We start from the raw sequence: 19,807 nt of genomic DNA on the forward strand, positions 1-19,807 counted from the left end.
GCTATTGCTACAAATATACCCCAGCGACTTAAGACTGGTTTTGTGGTCCAGGGTCACATATATATTTTTTTCATTTAGTCCTGCCCTTCAGAAGCTACAGAAGGTACATACATGTTTCCCAGAAGTCAAAATAAGGTAAATTTACCCTGATATTCGAAACGTTTTCACCCCCCAGCTCTTAATGCATCATGTTTCCTTCTGAAGCATTAGTGAGTGTTTGAACCTTCTGTAATAGTTGCATTTTAGTCACTCAATTGTCCTCAGTGTGAAAAGATGCATCTCAATATCTTACAGTCATTGTTGGAAAGGGTTCAAATACATAAAAATGCAGAAAAACCAAAGACTTTGTGGGTCCAGGAGGAGTTGAAAGAAATTAAGGTTTTTGAGGAAAACATTCCAGCTTTTTTTCCACCTTCTTTTTATTTATTTATTTTTTTTGTAAAGGGCGTTTGACTTTCTTTGCACAGTTGCTTTGTAAACACTGGGTTGGTACTTCTGCCTATGTCACGTGTGACCTTTCCAACGTGACTATGTAATGCGTGAAGTACAGTGAAGTAATGTGTGTTTTTCTCCTAGATAGCTGTGACAGTTTGGTGGACAGGAAGATGGGGGGACATTTAGGACAATGAGATTTTAACAAACACAAATCTTCTATTGAAAGCAAATGAGCTACATGCTGTGTTACTGGTAGGAGACCACTGATAATCAAATGCATACCTCCGAACAATGATGGCGAATTCTAGGTCAGCATTATCTAGTCCTTTACCATACAGAGCTGCCCATATTAATAGGCAAAAGAAATGGGATCAGATGGTGCTGTTAATAATCCATTGGGAATGCATCACGAGGAAAAACACATCTACAGTTTGTCATAACTAGGCCAACGTTATATACACTATAATGTAAATACTTTTTGCATTAGGATACGTTTTGTTGGAGAGAGCTTGATTTCCTTTTAAAGAATTTTAATGTTTTTAAATACCAACAATCCAAATGCAGCTGACAGAAACGTGATTTAGAACAATTTACAAAATTATGGAAAACATTTTGATCCCTCTTCAAAGCTTGACAGCTATTCTTTTCCTTGCTTGCTTTCTCTGTACCATCTCCATGGAGACCGTAGCTTCATATAAAGGCACAGGGTCCTCCAATTGCGGCCTGTGCAGAGACAACGGTCAAATTCAACACCATTCACACAACAAAGCTGATTTCACACTTTTTCTTTCAGCATTGCAAACACAGCCCACATTCATTCAGTTTTAAATTCATAATTTTTGCAATTTCTGATTCTCATACACACAGTCTGTTTCTCTGTTTATTTCTCGTTCTCACCTGAAAGTCCCTGTGCAGAGTTTATCCATCACATCTTTTAGGATATCTGAGAGAGAGAGTAGACTAAAGGCAAATAACCCAGTTACAAACAGGAAGCCACATGTCCTTTATGTTGTTGACAAGGTCGTTCCAGTAGCCTGAGGACACTGGGAGAAAACCCTCAGGTCCCAAATACATCAAACTGTCACGAACTAGCCATATGCACACTCAGGAACCCAGTGACCTCATTGCAACATATAGCGATTTCAGAGAAACGGCTCTGATACCATCTAGTCAGATCTTATTTCTTCATTCCACTGGAGAGGAAAGCAGTGTTTTGTGTAAAAAATAAGAATCAGCTTATCAGAGACATTTTCATGGGTCTATTTTAAAGGAACAGTTCACCCAAAAATGAAATTCTCACCCTCATGTCATTTCAAACCCATATTGCCTTCATTCATCTTCGGGACGCAAATTAAGATATTTTTGATGAAGCCCAAGAGCTTTCTGACCCTGCATAGACAGCAACACAACTAAAACGTTCAAGGCCCAGAAAAGTAGTAAGAACATTGTTAAAATGTAAGGACATTGTTATTTTTATGTCTTCACTATCTTTCTGGGCCTTGAATGTGTCAGTTGCTTTGCTGTCTACACAGGGTCAAAAAGCTCTCAGACTTATTAAAAATATCTTAATTTGTGTCCCGAAGATGAACGAAGGTCTTACAGGTTTGGAACCACATGAGGATGATTTTTGGGTGAACTATACCTTTATAGGGGTCATCGGATGCCCATTTTTCACAAGTTGATATGATTCTTTAGGGTCTTAATGAAAAGTCTATAACATGCTTTGGTTAAAATTTCTCAATGGTAGTGTAATAACACATTTTTTACCTTGCCAAAATAAGCTCTGCAAAAATCATCCTGTTCTGGTCAAGGTTGCTTTAAATGTTAATGAGCTCTGCTCGCCCGGCCCCTCTCTTTTCTCTGTGGAGTGACAAGCCTGTTTACTTTAGCCGTGTTTAGCGGCTAAACTTGCTATCTAGCACGTTATTAGGAAGGCGATCGCAGAGATTCATAAAAAAAAAAATCTTATGCTCACTTCTGCTGTAAGTGAAGCTGGATCACAAATGATTTGCATGAACATAGACGGATATATGTAGATTGGGAGGTGCATTCCCTTCACCAACAAACAATCTACTACATCTTCAGCGGCTCAGATGTCAGGAGTAAATGACGACCACTATGTTCATTATTACATCCAACAACACAATCGCTCAATCTGAGATATTCTTGTCTGACTTACATCCCTGCTCCGGCATCAAAACAATCAAGGTCGGACTGATGCAGCTGATTTAGGGCGGGTCTGAGGTAAGACGCTCATGTCAACCAACTATCGTGGGAGCGGCCTCCCAACAGGCATCTGAGACTGGCTCGATTTGAAAAAGGGGATATTATTTTTACAGATTAAGTAAAAACCACTGCATGGATTTGTATCATTATAGAGTAGATTTGTACATACACCGCCAACACACATTAATGTTCAAACAACACGTTAACTTTGCATCCAATGACCTCTTTAAGACTTGTCTTCATGACAAGTAATATTCAAAAGAAAATGTATCTATAAGACACAATAGATAAAAGCATCTGCTAAATACATAAATGTAAATGATACTAGACTGAGCTGGAAACATTAGGTGTGTTTGATATTTCAAGGCTGATAAACAAAGCTGAGGCCTGAATGTGGACTAATCAGCAGGCAATGTTCTGTTAAAGATTAATGAAGTTTATAGTAAAAGATACGAAGATATCGGCCCTGCTTGGCACGGGATGTTGTCCACACCTCGTCATTAAGGAATGAAAGAGATGCCGCTTTCAGGAAGAGAATGTGGCTATCAGGAGGGTCCAGCTTTGAAGAGATTAAATAATGATTTTATTAAAAGTATAGAGGTTCTGCTTGTCAATATTTGACATATAAAAAGAAAACTTGTAAAATGCTGAATAATAAAGTGTATTAAAAAGATAATGGAGCTATGTTTTGAAGGAGCTACTAACCTGTAAGTGTTGTTCTGTGGTAACCCAATGACCTCCAACTGAAAGCAGGGTAAGTAGGTCATGTTTATGCGGGCAATGCCTCTGTGCTTCTGGCTCCTCCTCATAGAGTCTCACTGTTCAAAAACAGGCTCAAAATCATAGACTGCAGATTGAAAATCAACATGAAATTGAAACTGAACACTGTTTACTGCCGTTCAAAGTTTTGGGGTCAATGCAAAGTTAAAAAAATAAATACATTAATTCTGCATCACAGGAATTAATTACTTTTTAAAATAAATAAAAATGTAAAAAATTTCACAATATTGCTGTAGTTTGATCAAATAAATGCATTGCAAAAAGCACTGGTAAACATGAGAGACTTCAAAAAGTTTAAACAGATAAATCTTACCAACCCCAAACTTTTGAACAGTAATATATGTATTCCCAGCATTTACAGTTGTGGTCAAAAGTTTACATACACCATGCAGAATCTGCTGAATTTGAATTATTTTACCAAAATAAGAGGGATCATGCATGTTATTTTTTATTTAGTACTGACCTGAATACGATATTTCACATAAACAATATTTGCATATAGTCCACAAGAGACTATATGAATTCATAAAAAAAAAAAAAAAAAAAAAAAATGACCCAAATCAAAAGTTTACATATGCTTGATTCTTAATACTTTGTTGTTACCTGGATGATCCACAGTTGTGTTTTTTTTTTTTTTGTTTGTTTATTTTGTGTTTTTCAAACACTCATTGATGCTCCAGAAGGAAAAAAGTATGCATTAAAAGCCCGGGGGTGAAAACTTTTGAACAGAATAAAGATGTGTACATTTTTCTTATTTTGCCCAAATATCATATTTTTTTTTCATTTAGTACTGCCCGTCAGAAGCTACAGAAGATACTTACATGTTTCCCAGAAGACAAAATAAGATAAATTTACCCTGATCTTCAAATTCAAAAAGTTTTTACCCCCGGCTCTTAATGCATCGTTTTTCCTTCTGAAGCATCAGTGAGTGTTTGAACCTTCGGTAATAGTTACATTTGAGTCCCTCAGTTGTCCTCAGTGTGAAAAGATGGATCTCAAAATCATACAGTCATTGTTGGAAAGGGTTCGAATACACAAAAATGCTGATAAACCAAAGAATTTCTTGGACCTCAAGGATTTTTTGAAGAATAGTGGGCAGTTTAACTGTTCAGGACAAACAAGGGACTCATGAAGAACTATCACTAAAAAAAAAACACAGCTGTGTATCATTCAGGTAACAACACAGTATTAAGAATCAAGTGTATGTAAACTTTCGAACGTCTTTTATGTAAAAAAAAAAAAAAAAAATCTTATTCAGGTCAGTATTAAATAATAAATAACATGCATTTTGTATGATCCCTCTTATTTTGGTAAAATGATTAAAATTTTGCAGATTCTGCAAGGTGTATGTAAACTTTTGACCTCAGCTGTAAATAATAAATTAAATATTGCAATATAATTAATTGAAAGCACATTTGAAAAGACTATATTGAAATAGTTACAAATGTCATATAAAGTGGTGTTAAACCTCCTGAATCAATGATGATGTCCACTCCAAGACCTCCAGTTTCCTCAAGGCATGAGTCCACCAAATCCTCCTTTGCATCCCACACTCTGATCACTCGAGCTGAGGGAAGGGATACGCTTAAGTACCGATGCTTAAAAAAAATCAAATAAACATTGATTAAGCATATCAAGCTGAGAGTGCACTATAAGCGGATGTATGCTGAATGACTATTCTAAAAGAATAGATTTATTGTGAGGCTTATGTGAATATATAAGCCTTAATGAACAGAAGAGACTGATGCCATAAATAACTTACCCAACAGTGATTCCTGCACACCTTGAGCAAGTGGCACAAAGAAGAAACAAGATGAAGAAGAAAGTCAAATGGCGAAGAAAGAGAAAAAGATGCTCAAGGGAGAAGTGAAAAGATGAGAAAGGCATCAGAAAAGTTTTTCAATCAATATGAGTGAGTTTAAAGAAAGAGAGAAATCTAGGACAAATGAAATCAGTTTTGATATCCAGATGAAAGGATGGGGATAGAAACTTTGAACTGCCAGCATTACAGAAAATGCCCTCGGCAACAATCCAAACTTAAAGATTTCAACATCTGAGTTGACTTGTGTATAAAATGATGCCAGTGTGATGCTCATATGTTAAGGAAATAAAACCACATTAGGTACCGTAATATATAAGAGGCAAACTTTACAAAGAAATAACAACTCTAGATTAAAAGAGATTTGCTGCATGTGACTTGGCATGCGAGTTTGTCTGGCATTTATCAAGGACTTCCAAACAACTCATGACGAGTGTTTCAAAAATTTACACTTCCAGTGAAGCGCTACTTCAAACCAAGCTTGAACTTCTTCCTAAACTGACACTTCATGGGGAAAATATCTTCGCTCTCCACAATGCTTCATTTCAGCACCCACCCACGCTCGGCCGGAGCTCTTCCAAAAACTTCTGGTCCTCCGGAGACAAAGCTGTAGCTAGGACTTTTACACCGTGATAGTGGGCGAGCTGAATGGCCAGAAGTCCAAAGGGCTGCATGCAAACAAAACAGCAAGTGCATGATAATGATTAGAGATTTCCAATGCAGGAAGCCAAATAATGCTTGTAGAATTGTTGTGATCACTCTGATATGAGATGATAATTAAATAATAACAACAAACATCTATTCTTAAAATATCATAATGATAAAATGGACCCTTTTTAGCATATATACACGTTTAAACGTTTGGGGTCACTGACAGTTTATTTTTTATTCAGCAAGGATGCAATAAATTGATTATGAGTGACTTTTGTAATGTTACAAAATATTTTTATTTTCTTCTATTTACTTCTATTATTTCTTTTAAATAAAAAAAAAGCAGCACAACTGTTTTCAACACTGATAATAAGAAGAAATGTTTGAGCACCAAATCATCATATTAGAATAATTTATGAAGGATCATGTGACACTGAAGACTGGAGTAATGATGTTAAAATTTCAGATTTGCCATCACAGAAATAAATGACATTTTAAATTTATATTAAAATCCAAAGCTGTTGTAATAACATTTCACAATATTACTGTTTTTGCTGTAAAAGTTTGTAATTTTTTTGTAGTTTCTGCAAAATTTTATTCAAAGTAAAATAAATGCGAGAAACGTAAAGGTTTACTACAAAATAAAATAAAATAATAAAAATAAACATAAATAAATAAAAATCTTGCAGACCATAAAACCGGAACAGTAGTGTACACTACCAGACAAAAGCTTTTAAAAAGTAAGATTTTTTATTGTTTTTAAATAAATCTCTTCTGCTCAACAAGCCTGTTTTTGGTTGATCCAGAGTACAGCAAAAACAGTAAAATTTTAAAATATTTTTACTATTTAAAGTAACTGCTTTCTATTTTAACGTATTTTAAAATAATTTATTCCTGTGATTTCAAACCTGAATTTTTAGCATCATTACTCCAGTCACATGATCCTTCAGAAATCATTCTAATATTCTGATTTGCTGCTCAAAAAAAAAACCATTTTATTATTATTATTATTATGTTGAAAACAGCTGAGTAGATTTTTTCAGGTTTCTTTGATGAACAGAAAGGTCAGAAGAACAGCATTTATCTGAAATAGAAATCTTGTGTAACATTATAAATGTATTTATCATCACTTCTGATAAAAGTAAAGCATCCTTGCTTAATAAAAGTATTATTTCTATCATTTCTTTCCCCCCCAAAAAAATCTACTGATTCCAAGCTTTTGAATGGTATTGTGTATCATGTTAGAAAAGCTTTTTATTTCAGATAAATGCTGATCTTTGGATCTTTCTATTCATCAAACAATCCTGAAAAAATGCACTCAGCTGCTTTAAATATTGATAATAATAAAAAAATGTTTCTTGAACAGCAAATCAGCATATTAGAATGATTTCTGAAGGATCATGTGACACTGAAGATTACAGTAATGATGCTGAAAATGTAGCTTTGATCACATTCATAAAATACATTTTAAAATATATTCAGAAAGAAAACAGTTATTTTAAATAGTAAAAATACTTCAAAATTTTCCTGTTTTTCAGGACTTTGGATCAAATAAATGCAGGCTTGGTGAGCAGAAGAGACTTCTTTAAAAAAAAAACATTAAAAATCTTACTGTTCAAAAACTTCTGACTGGTAGTGTATATGCTAATAGGAAGCATCAGGAAGGTGTTGCCCTTTTGACCTCTGCACAGATACCTACACCTGCCCCATCCAGCACCAGTACGGTCTGACCCGCAGCCATCCGAGCCAGAGTGTGGAGAGCTGTGTAAGCCCTGAGACCGTCTTTAATTACTGCTGCTGCTTCAAACCAGCTCACTTTCTCAGGCTTCTGAACTGTTATTAAAACATAAGCATAAGGGAAATATAAAAGTAGTGTATCATTAAGGAACTACAGTAGGTAGGACTATTGTTAATAGTGTAATGTGCACAATACCTAAATTATATTCATCAGTAACCACGACGGAACAAAGGCCAGACTGCTCAGCATCCAGAGGGAGAATCCCTGAGAAGACATGCAAATGTTTATTTGATCATACATGTATAAAGCAGACTCTAAAGGGAAATGAGTGTCTAATACAGTTCCTACCAACAACCTCATCGTCTGGCTGGAAAAAGGTCACTTTGGGTCCAACTGGAAAAGGATTTGCATCACATCAGATTTATCAGTCAAATTTATTTGATTAGATGGTAAATATACAAGAAGTAATATAAACCTTGAAGAACAACCCCAGCGATCTCCCTTCCAACTGGGACATGTTCTTTCTCAAGCTTGAGGTCCTCATAAAGCTAAAAAACATATTAAAGATGAATGCAAATATTCTGTATTTTGCCTAAATAATGTCCATCATGTATTTTGTATGAGACACATGCTTTGAGATTTGCTATTATCCTCCATCTGTAGTTTTGCTCATCACATCAAATCACCAGACATTGTTTAAGATCTTGCAGACAATTATATTACCTTAAAATCAACCGGACTCAGTGCACAGCTTTTCACTTGAACTTTGACCTCATGGCTGCCAATGTTAGTGGGTATATTCTGTGACAGAAAACAAAGAACATCATGCAAATCGAAATAGCTTATTACAGATTTGTTTAGGAAACTGTGGATATGTAAAGGCATGAACATGCACTCTTACTGTGTCCTCCAGGATAAACTTCACATCACCCTGGTCTCCTGGTTTGCAGTAAAGTCCCTTCATGGCAATTCTAGCTGTTTGCAATCAGATGAATTTAATGTCCCCATTAAAAGATTAACACAAGCAACCATCTCCCTGAAATACTGTATTAATACTATTATTGTAACAATATGCAACACAGAATGATCTCTAAAGAAATGCACCACATTTATTGCATATGCAAGTTAAACAAAATCCAATTCATGCATAATACGATACTATTTCATAGCTGAGCTACTTGTTTTCGTCGCAATAACAATATCGCGTGTCTCCATTTAAAAAATCAAGATCGGTGCTACAATATCTTGTTATGTTATGCTATATAACATTTTTATTTTATAACATTTGTAAGAGTAGTATTGAACCTACCAATATTTAGTTGACTGCGGTAGTGTTTTGTTCATTTCCTGCACGTGACTCCTTCTGTGTGACGTAGGTGGAGTAGAAATATAAACACATAGAAAGGAAACGAAAACAGCTCGTTTAGATTAGGTTAGATAACCACTTGCATATTTCAACTAAATACATGCCCTCTGTGAATATAACATATAGAGATTGAAGTAATCTAAATAACATCAATTCATTTTAAATCAATAAATAATATAAGAAATCAATCAAATGTAACATTTATTTGTAATAGTAAATAAAAACACAGCAGTAATGTCCTGAGAAGTCGATGACCCTCAGTTTTCTGAGTTAGCAATGCATGACTTGTAACGAATCGTACTTTTAAAATGAATCTGTTGAATCGGTTCAATACACAATCCTGTGTGAGGGATAACTACTTGGTTTTTCTTTCTGTCTTTTTTTTGCGTATTTCAGTTAAAATGTTTTTAGTGAATAAAAATATCAAAAGACAGAGGTACTCCAAAAAATCTAATAATGTAACAAATCAATTAAATACATTTAATATTTAAGTAGGCATGTGATGGTGTCACATTTTCACGTTGCGATAACTGCTGAAGCTTTTATCACGGTATACGGTATTATCACGATGTTGCAAAAATGTTGTCATATAACAGGTTAAATATCTTTTTTCTTGTAACAAAAAAATAACTGAACACTTAAATACGATGAAGCGATACACAAAAATGTAAAAGTCAACAAATTCTGATTCATTATCGAACTGTTCTCTTAAGATCTGTTAAATCGTTCGCAAAATCGGTCTGGGGATGTGTTTCCCAAAAGCAAGCATGGACACAAGTTCCGTAACGTTACAAATAGAGTTCAGTGGAACAAAATGTTAGCTAACGATGGTTTTGTGAAATGCACTCCTGAACAATTCATACACAAATCTGAATCAATTATTTGTTCGTCAAGTGAACGACTCTCACTGAAGCGAAGAACTCTATTTCGGACGATTCGTAATAGATTGTTTTCATAACGCATCATCAGTCGGCCATATTGGCAGCACTGAACGTAAACAATGCCACTGAACCGAATGAAACTCGCTTATTTTGCTGATTATTGCTGCTGAAAATGGCCAATTATTGTCATGTTTTGGCCCGTACTAATCGTCGGACCAGGAAAAACATTTGGAGTACTATAGACAAGAAAAAAAGCAAAAAAATAAATAAAAAACTCTTAGGAACAAAAGGCATTTGTGGATGGCCAAAATGAACCAGGATTTTTGTGTCTGTTCTTAACATTTCCGGTCAGGTAGGTGAAATATTAGGCTAATATCTTAATTATTACTGCTCATACGTATCTGTATCACCTGTTAACTTTAGTTTGTCAAACTATTGCACCCTTTACTGCATACTAAGTCCTTCTCTATATGATTTAGCAGCTTCACACATTTTTTCAGTGGTTTAGACAAGCTAAATTAGCATATTCAGTAGTACATTAACTGTGCAGTTAATGCTGTTGTTTACATCCGAGTATCTCCAATATGGCCGTGCATCCAGGTAACTGACCAAACGGTGACGTAAGTGCAAACCGTCTATTAGCCGAGAATAACTGATAGTACGGGCAAAGTAATTTACTTAATAGCTGAACTGTAGAAATATTACAAATAAAAATACTGAAAATATGTTTTCTTATTTCCGTTCCACTAATTATATCTAAATGCATGGTAAATTATTATAAAAAATAGTTGTAAATACATCAAACACCGCTGATTTTCTGCTGGTGAACGATTTGGGCCGCATTGCGCCCCCTGTCTGCAGTAAACACTCAGACGCGGATGCCTGAATGACGTTCGCACGTTTCATTTTTCCCCCTTTTCACTTCACTACCAGCGAAGCTGCACGGAGGAAGCGAGGTGCCTGAAGGAGCAACGAAATAAGCCTGGAATTTATCTCGCACGTTAAAAAACGACAGAAGAGTCCTCCGCCTGTCATCCCATGCTCCTCTAGTGTATTCCCTCACTGAGTGCTGGAGATATAATGAAAACTAAATGATGAGGTAAGAGTGTTTGTGTGGCTCGGGCCGATTGTCCTTTTTTGACAGTGACTGCGGCCGCTGCGCGAGCGAGTAATCCACAGCGTTTCAGGGCGCGCTTCGTGCGAATTTAACGTTACTAGTGTGCGCTCTCCCGCATAGCAACGGTCGCTCACTCGGTCTTTTCAGCTCTCTAACTGTAAAAATGCCCTCCTCCAGTCATTTATTCGTAAAAGGAGGCCTCTGTAAGCTCTCCTTCCACGCAGAGATTGCAGCTAAAGCTGAGCTCTGATTTACTGGTTTAGTTAGCACTCCTGCTAACGACTGCTGGTGTGTTTTTACCCGTGACAGCAGCATGAAAACTGGATTTCTGTGGTAAAACGAACGGATATAGCAGACTACTTGGACCTTCAGAGTGCTGAGGTAATGTGTGTTGCATGTAGGGTGTAGTAACAGTGAGTTAGCCAACTGTGTGATGGAGCGCAGATGAAGAAGACCCTGATGGAGGCATTTTTACCAGCTTCTCCAGCTCATCCCAACGCATGGCTGCAGGTTTTATCTCTGCATATGCTTATGGATATCTATGGCTCTTATATTTCTTCTCCAGTCAACACATGTGTGTGCATGCTGGCCTGGAGAAACCGAGGTTATTATCTTGTGATTATGTCTGAAGGAAGGTGATTAAGGCTCAGACCCTGTAGCGCAGTCTGGCCGTGGATTTGGGTTGCTTTGTCTTAAAGCCACTATCTTGTGTAGTATATAAACACTGTCAGATTGGAGGGTGGTTTACAAGATCTTATGAGCAATGCAGGTGGAGCCATTTGGCCTGGGTCAGTCTGGTTGTAAACCTGGTTTGGCCCTGGTTTATAGAGGCACTCCTTGATCACAAGACTTGAGTGGAAAATCTGCAAGATCAGATTTTCAGTTGCTAGGATGTGCCAAAAAAATCTAAGATTGCGGCGTCCAAATGTGAAAGTTATATCAATCATTAATCAATTATTGAAGATGTGTTTCTGTAAATGACTGTTTAAATGTATAATAATATTCGAATGCTAATCATAAGTTGGCTATTGTGAGTTTATAATTATAAACAAACTTGTCTGTTATGATCACGTTAAGCCAAAACTCTGGTTTCTAGAAATCTAAGCTAAAGCTGGAGTATTAATCTGTATTTTTTGGACATTCAGAATACCCATTATAAATTAATGTAAATTTATATTTGCCTAAAATGAAACCAAAGTAAATCCAATAGTGAGGAGGAGACTTATTTTACTGTTAATTTGCAAACATTAAAAGATGTAATGTTTTGCATATGAATGAGAATTAATGGGTTGGTTGGTTTCAACTGATAATTGCAGCGTCGTTGCGCTACGGGCGTCCCGAGTTCAAACCCCGGCTCAAAAACCTTTCCAGATCCCGCTGTCTTCTCTCTCTCCCACTTCGCTTCCTATCCTGTATGATCTGTCCTATCACAATAAAAGCAAAAAGGCCAAAAATAAATCTTATGGAACATCATCTTTACTCATCCTAATATCCTAATGTTTTTGGCATAAAAGAAAAATCGGTCTTTTTGACCCATACAATGTATTGTTAGCTCTTTCTACAAAATTATACCCATGCTACTTACGAGTGGTTTTGTGGTCCAGGGTCACATTTATACAGTAATATTCCAATGGCTTTCAGTCATGTAAATCTTTTTAGAATAAAAATGTAATCAGAAAATGGCCTTTAATCTGAAAGTAACGTTCATGTAAACGTTGTGGTGCTTACCGTCTTGTTTAGATGAGGATAATGGAGCATTTGAAAGCCCCTGTTTTAAGTGCAGGCTCGAGAGGAGCTTATTGTTAGGCTGTTTAGTTCATGAGTCATTAGAGGCTGTTTTTTGCAACCTCAAGTTTATCTGGCCACTTTCTCTCTTCCATCCATAGATTCGCCATTCTCTATTCCCCATCCCCCACAGGTGTGGAGATTTAGTCTGGGGTGCGAGATAAAAGAGATCCGCAATCTACTGTGCACCGCTCGGTCTCAGCAGGATGGATGATAGGCCAGCTATGTGTGTGTGTGGGGCTGGTCTTTTTTTGTTCACCGCTGATATGCACGCTGCCCTTTTGCTGCTCACTTTGAAATTTGTCTCTCTTTGTACAATCGTTGGCTCAGAAGCAGCTTTTTGTCTAGATAATTAGGTTAACAGGAAGAGAGAGGGACCCTCAGTCTCTCACCCCAGTGGTCTGCTCTAGTAGGCCTGAATAATTTCAGTCATTCCTGTCTGCTTTTTGCTAAACCAATTTAGAAGGGTGTTCTTTAAGTGTATTTGCTTTGCTGTCGGATTGTAAGGCATAAGTTTATAGCAGGGTTGATGATTTTTGAAATGCACAACTGACACGTTCAAGACCTAGAAAGGTAGTAAGGACATTAAAATAGTAATGTAAAATCAGTGTTTCACCCATAATTTTATGAAGCTACTTTTTTTTTCCATACTATGAAAGCGGTCAGCGTCAACTGTTTGGTTACTAGCATTCTTCAAGACATAAGGATGCAGTCACAACCTGATAGGAGAGCTTTTATGACATATATTCCACAAACTTACTAAACATCCAAACCAATGCTGTGTGCTGGGCTAAATGTGCTTGTTATATGTGTGTACATATGGTGCTGTTTTTACAAGCTGATAACTTACAAAGAGCTTATAAAATATGTGTATGAATTCCTTCGTTGCTTTCGAAGATCTGCTGCAAGGTTCAGATACCTATACCGAACTGTAAAGTGCAGCAATGACGTAAACAAAAAATATGAATCTGCATTTTGTCCATTAGGGTCGCATCTTGTGACATCACATCCTGTTTTTGGTTTGTTTGGGTGTCTTTGGTCCATGTTGCATTCATATTTCAAGGTTCGGATGGCAGCCTTCACACCTTTATGCTGCTTTATTTATTAAGTGGGACATCGGATGCCTGTTTTCCACAAGTTGGTATGATTCTGTAGGGTCTTCGTGAAATGTCTGCAACATACTTTAAAAATTCCTCTATGGTTGTGTAAAACAACACCCTTTTTACCTTGTCAAAAACAGCTCTGTTTACAGCGACCCGTTTCGGTGCATGTTTTCTTAAATGATAATGAGCTACTTCTCACCCTGCCCCCTCTTCTGGTTTTGGTGGCGCATTAGTACCATTAGAAACAACTGATCCACTATGTCCTCAGTGGCTCTGATGTTGGGAGAAAATTAAGCCTCTTAGATTCATTTTACATCCAAAAACAAAACACCTGAATTGCTCACGAGACATTGTTGTGACTACAGCTGCTTGAGCGCGGAGACAATAGCAGACAGCGTACAGCTGGCTGAGGGCGGAGATATCCTAATACGGGATAGTCCGTCAGCAGTCATGGGCGGAGCCTGAGCAATATGACATCATACTGCTCAGAAAATCAAAACGGCTTGATAATTAAGACTGTTTAGGTTTTTAGGGGATTGAAAAAAAATGAATGGGTTTTTGTTATTGTAAGGTGGTTGTGTTCACACACTGCTAAGACACATTTATATGCAAAAGTGAATTTTGCATTCAATGTCTCTTTTAAAACATAGTATTCTTTAGCATATTATTTACAGTGTATTGATTAGCCATGAATCTTTAGTCTGGCTATGTAGTGTCTGTGTGTATGCCATTTTGCACAGAGCAGTGACTCTAACCTTGTCATCATATTGGATCAAAGTACAACAATACAGGCCCTCTTCCGGAAGCTGTTGTATTTAATCTCATGCTCTTTATCGCCTATTCCAGGCTCAGATTCTGCTCAGATAAAACCAGTAAAATCCATTGAAGATGTACTAACTGCTCTCACTGTTACAGCTGAGCTGTTCTGCCTACCTCAGCTGCAGAGAAAGCACTTCTGCTTCCTCGTTTATGGCCTTTCCTAAACGCTTCAAGATGGAACTGAACAAATGAGCCGATATTCGATTTTGGACTGAGTTTTTCTTTCCGTTTAAACAAACAGGTAGCGAAACTGAATCTCTAACTAGCCTAGCATTGTCAAACAGCTTCAGCTTGTTTTGAAAGATCGCTGAGGATGATTTGCTATCAGTGATGATGATAAGCTCAGGGTTGCTTTTCGTTTTAAGCTAAATTCCTCTGCATGTGTCTGGACTGCATTAAAAATGGGTGGGGTGCAGAATGTCTGGTGAATGGAACAGTTGGGGGTGTCAGTGGAACCATAAGCATCTCTGAATATCATTTGACTCCCACATCTCTTTCGGTCTTACCCTTGAAGGAAACCATCAGCTTTGCAGCCGTTTGTGTGCGTGCAGTTTTTAAATAGCTGTTCTTTCTAGTACCATATCAGGTATTGATGTTAAGAGGGTTGAAATTATATTCGTTCTGCGACCGCTCAGGCTCAAATGACTGCTTGTGCAGTGAAAGTGACCTGTGGGGAGAAGTTCAAATACGCTGTTTACACTCTGCTTATGTTCTGCAGTCAAAGCCAAACGTGGTCCAGGAAAGACTGTTGTGCTTTTGTGAGGAATGCAAACGTGTGTGGGTGTGTTTGGCTGAGTTGTTCACGTAGAACCCCAAGCCTTTTTGAAAGGAATGCAGACAGGAGTGTGAGTCTGATGCTAACGCTGTTAATATACTCACACTCTCATTGGCCCTGGGCTCTCGCGTCACCTGACTAATGCTTCCACAGCTGGATGTGTTTGAATGTGCGTCTGTGTTTGTACATGTTTTTTCACAGTGTCTGCATGGGGTGAAATTCAGCGAGCGAGGGAGACTAATCTTCCTTCTAATTCTGATATTGATTGATGAATTAATGAAGGATTGGCCCGCCCATCATTCAAAAACATGTTTATTTTAGCAAGCGAGTGGATTCTGTAGCTTCTTGTCAAAATTGGAAATACAGGTCGCTTACATTTTTTGTTTGTTTGTTTGTTTTGTTTTGCTTTGTTTTAATGACATGTTTGTACTAGCACTGCAGTGTTTATAAAGAGTAAGTTCAGATTACTGCCATGTTAATGTTACATTTTAAAAATAATGTTATTTTTAAAAGTGTATATCTGGAGCAGAAAACAAAATGATTTTACCTCAGAGCTCGCAGGCGTTCGTTTTCTCCGTGTCAAGCAAGGTATGATATCATTTTGACATAGAAGAAAATGGAAAAGTGTGTTAGATTAGTCACATAATAACATTAATGAAATTAGTTTTTGTTAGTCTAGATAGGGACGCAACAATACATGGTTCAATACATATTTCATGTTTTTTTTTTTTATCATTTTGTTCAGATTGGTTCTGAAGATTGCGATTTGCAATTTGAAATGTGATTTTTTTTTTTTTTTTTTAAACATGTACATTGGAGAAGAACACACTGTAAACAAAGGGAGCTGTGGTTGCCAAAATTTTACAGTAAAAATATGGTAGCGTTATTTGAGGTTTTAGGGATTTAACTTAAATGTAAATTTAGGGCTGGGCATTATGGCAAATTAAAAAAACTTCTATTCCAAGTGCACCACACATGAAGTCGTCAGCATGATGAAAAAATGCATGAACTACAGCTACATCTTGTACAAACTTGTCTTACTTGTATTATATATTAAGGAATAATACGAGAAAAATGCTTTTAAACAAAATCTCAAAAGTCAAGGTAATTCAAATTCAAAATGACTGAAGGTATATCATCACTCGACTTTTATTAACAATAAATTTTCTGTAAAAACAATGAAAAACAGCTTTCAGCCTGTCATCATGATGCAAACATGAAATATCGGACATACGGTAGTAGTGCTTCACAGGCTTTTTATTCGATTGTGCTACTTTTCCATTGTTTTTTCTATATTAACATGAACGCGTTTGACTGTTGCACTTGCGTCTCTTGCAGCGTCTCATGCATGAAAATACGTTCTAAAAATACGGCGCTCAAGTTAAAAAAAAAAAAAGTTCACTCCCATCTTCTTGCATGTTTTTCGTGCTTCACTGCCTGCGTTGCATCTCTGTCAACACAAAAGCGCATTTTGTGAATGGCACCCAGCAATATGAGCGTGTCACACGTGAGCGGTTAATCACGTCCATCGTCATGCAGTTGGATCATTCTTTTCTCTTTACTGTTATCATTGGCATATTATCAGAGTGTCTAATTCTAATGTTTGGTCATATTTTTATTAAAAAATTTCTAAAAAATAAAATCGTGGCAAAACATGAATTCTCAGGTGATCAGTTAAACCATTTTGTAGAAGTCCTTCAGCAATGACCTGCCTCAAATTTGATATATTGATATGCTCTAGCTTGATTTTTAGTGTGTCCACATAGTGCTTTCATGTTTTTGAATGAAATGCTGACTCAACGTTTCAAAACGCGTCATTGGAGAAGTGATAGTAGCCTTCCGAAACTATTTTGGCTGAAAAAGAACAAACTGGTGGATCACTGCTTCAGAAAATGTACAGTCTTGATTTTATGCTCAGACATTGTTTTGTTGTATTCCCTCTTGTTAACACTAATGCAAGATAGCAGAAGTGTAATTAATCAATGAATATGGAAAAAATTCCTCACCTAGTCACAGCATTCCTGTTGTATGACATCACCTGTTTGCCCCATGTCTTGCTTTAGTGGGCCAGATTTGGATCTGGATCAGTGAGGCAGGTTGGTCGTGAATAAGAGTAAAGCTCAGGTCATCTAAGACGTGCAGGTCTTCTAAAAGCGTTTGTTTGTTTGTGTTTCTAGTGTGTTCTACAGAACATTTCCCTTTCCTGCTCTTTCATTCAGAACGGCAGTGTTTGAGAGCATTGTCCTGAGGAAAAGCTTCATTAGAATCAGAAAAAGGGTGACAGGAAAAAGTAGGTCAGATGCTCAAAGACACACACGCACACACACACACATACGGTCATTAGGAGGGCCGTGACAAGGGTTGGTTCTACTGTGTGACAGTGTCACTAGCATTGCAGTGTTTGACACTGCGCTCTGCCAGTGAGAGAGAGCATGTGAGTCACCAGTGTCCTGTTTAATCAGGGGAACTGGATGTTTTCAGTATTGAGTCAAGCTCTCTGTGAAGGGCTTAGTCCTCCATCTTGAGAAATACCCCACTGCTTCAGATTAGACCACAGACAGTACAAACACACCCTGGAGCCAGTGCTATTCAGACATAATGGATTTCCACAAATGGCATGTACATAGTAAAACAAGAAAAATGCCACAGTATAGAAATTGCTCTTTGAATTGCATAAAACCTTGCTTAAAATTGTGCAAATTAATGCTTTGTGTAGTAGTGTGTTTTAGTGCAAAATCTAAAAGTTCTGTTCAGCATGAAACAGCGTCACATTCAAATGTCAGATATAGTATAGGTGAAAAGTAAAAAAAAAGAAGGATATTTTTGCATCTGCATTTCTCCGAGTTTGCAGGCGGGGCGATGTGATCGGGTGGTAAAAGTGATGCAACATTAGTGTGAAACATCATGATTTCCTCACACCTTCAGTTTCTGCACTGCTCTCTTATTATATCATTTTGAAAAAGCCTATTTTGAGTGCAAGCAGAAACACGCTGTTTTCATGCATGGCTTTTTAAATGGAAATGAGCTGCTGCTCCCCGCCCCCTTTTCCAGAATAGGGCTATGCCTTTACAGTTTGTAACTCAGATATTCTGTCAAAAAACATCTGTTTGGTTTTGATTATCATGTCTGTTGCGTTTTAAAGCATTCCTTTAAACTTTTTTCTGTGCATGTGAATACTAAACTAAGTTGTCTTTCTTGTCTTATTGCGCTTAAACGTAATATGCACAAGTTTACATTAACAACAAACATAAGTTACAAAAACAATTTACAAAACCAGTCAGTTATGTCTGTGAAGGTAAACAGCTGGGAAAGAAATTGTGTGTTTACATAAGATCTGTGTGGCAGCAGCGTAATATACAGTAAATAAATCAATAAATCCACTGCTCTCTTGTCTCCTCTGAGGCTGGGACTCTAAATGGTGTTCTCTGCTTGTCTGTGCAGTTAACGACAGAACAGTTGGCATGCTTTGCTCGAACTTTTGCCATGGCATTAGAACTGGTACAGCTTTGTCGCTTGCAAAAATGAAATGACACTGCCGTGGGTGGAAACGTATAGATTAAGGGGCGGTAATATTATAATAATAAAATACCATTCCAACGTCACAGGGGAAGCGAAATCTGAGTGGGTCATTTATTCACATGCTTGCAGAAAAAGCATGTGATAAAAACAAACTTACTGGTTGTCCTTTTTCACATTTTCTGGGTTGGTAGATGCATCAGGGACCCGATTATAGCGCTTAAAGGAGGAAAGTTTACAGATGATACAGTACTCACCCTCTTGTCATCCAAGATGTTCATGTCTTTCTTTCTTCAGTCGTAAAGAAATTGTTTTTTGAGGAAAACATTTCAGCATTTTTCTCCATATAATGGTTCCCCGAGTTTGAACTTCCAAAATGTATTTTAAATGCAGCTTCAAACGATCCCAAATGTGGTTGTAAATGATTCCAGCCGAGGAAGAAGGGTCTTATCTAGCGAAATGATTGGTTATTTTCATAAAAAATAATATAATTTATATACCTTTTAATATCAAACACTCGTCTTGTCTTGCTCTTCCAACCTCTGTTTTTTTCCGGTTCATGACAGTTAGGGTATGTTGAAAAATTCCCATGTCATGTTCTCCCTCAATTTCAAAATCGTCCTACAGCACTGTTTTACCTTTTTTATTAAGGGTGTTCGATCTTCTTTGCATGTTCACTTTGCAAAGACTGGGTCAGTACTTCTGCAGCGATGTAGGATGATTTTTGAAGTTGAAGGAGAAAATACGATAGAGAGTTTTTCGACATACCCTAACTGTTTAGAACCAGAATACAGAA

The 19,807-nt window shown here is 37.1% G+C and overlaps 2 protein-coding genes across 3 annotated transcripts in view; one reads left to right on the forward strand and one right to left on the reverse strand.

The window, feature by feature from the left end:
• Nucleotides 1–263: 263 nt before the first annotated feature.
• cryzl1 (crystallin, zeta (quinone reductase)-like 1) lies at nucleotides 264–9,036 on the reverse strand. Of its 2 annotated transcripts, XM_051108943.1 has the most exons (14): nucleotides 8,959–9,036; nucleotides 8,551–8,624; nucleotides 8,373–8,450; nucleotides 8,125–8,197; nucleotides 7,998–8,042; nucleotides 7,845–7,913; nucleotides 7,611–7,744; nucleotides 5,817–5,928; nucleotides 5,204–5,224; nucleotides 4,910–5,008; nucleotides 3,367–3,479; nucleotides 3,115–3,220; nucleotides 1,333–1,378; nucleotides 264–1,158 (listed from the first exon to the last, which is right to left on the reverse strand). In XM_051108943.1, the coding sequence occupies exons 2-14, from the start codon at nucleotides 8,611–8,613 to the stop codon at nucleotides 1,059–1,061; spliced, it is 1,059 nt and encodes a 352-aa protein (XP_050964900.1). In that variant the 5' UTR covers nucleotides 8,614–8,624; nucleotides 8,959–9,036; the 3' UTR covers nucleotides 264–1,058. The 2 variants fall into 2 exon arrangements, with proteins under 2 accessions (XP_050964900.1, XP_050964907.1); XM_051108950.1 differs by lacking the exon at nucleotides 5,204–5,224 and having other exon boundaries at nucleotides 265–1,158.
• A 1,781-nt stretch (nucleotides 9,037–10,817) lies between these two features.
• itsn1 (intersectin 1 (SH3 domain protein)) overlaps nucleotides 10,818–19,807 on the forward strand; it is a 54,493-nt gene continuing 45,503 nt past the window's right edge. Inside the window, 1 exon segment of the mRNA XM_051108819.1 lies at nucleotides 10,818–10,995. The gene's annotated coding sequence lies outside the window, so the exon portion shown is untranslated.

The sequence above is a fragment of the Labeo rohita genome, chromosome 1 (genome assembly GCF_022985175.1).
Source record: "Labeo rohita strain BAU-BD-2019 chromosome 1, IGBB_LRoh.1.0, whole genome shotgun sequence".
NCBI lineage: Eukaryota > Metazoa > Chordata > Actinopteri > Cypriniformes > Cyprinidae > Labeo > Labeo rohita.

What these genes read in the sequence shown, in the direction of transcription:
- cryzl1 (XM_051108943.1), bottom strand. Translation starts at nt 8,613, where the DNA reads ATGAAGGGACTTTACTGCAAACCAGGAGACCAGGGTGATGTGAAGTTT. An exon ending in CGCTGGGGTTGTTCTTCAAG is followed by an intron (nt 8,043 to 8,124) that starts GTTTATATTACT and finishes ATCCTTTTCCAG; the next exon opens with TTGGACCCAAAGTGACCTTT. An exon ending in CCACAGAACAACACTTACAG is followed by an intron (nt 3,221 to 3,366) that starts GTTAGTAGCTCC and finishes ATCTCTTCAAAG; the next exon opens with CTGGACCCTCCTGATAGCCA.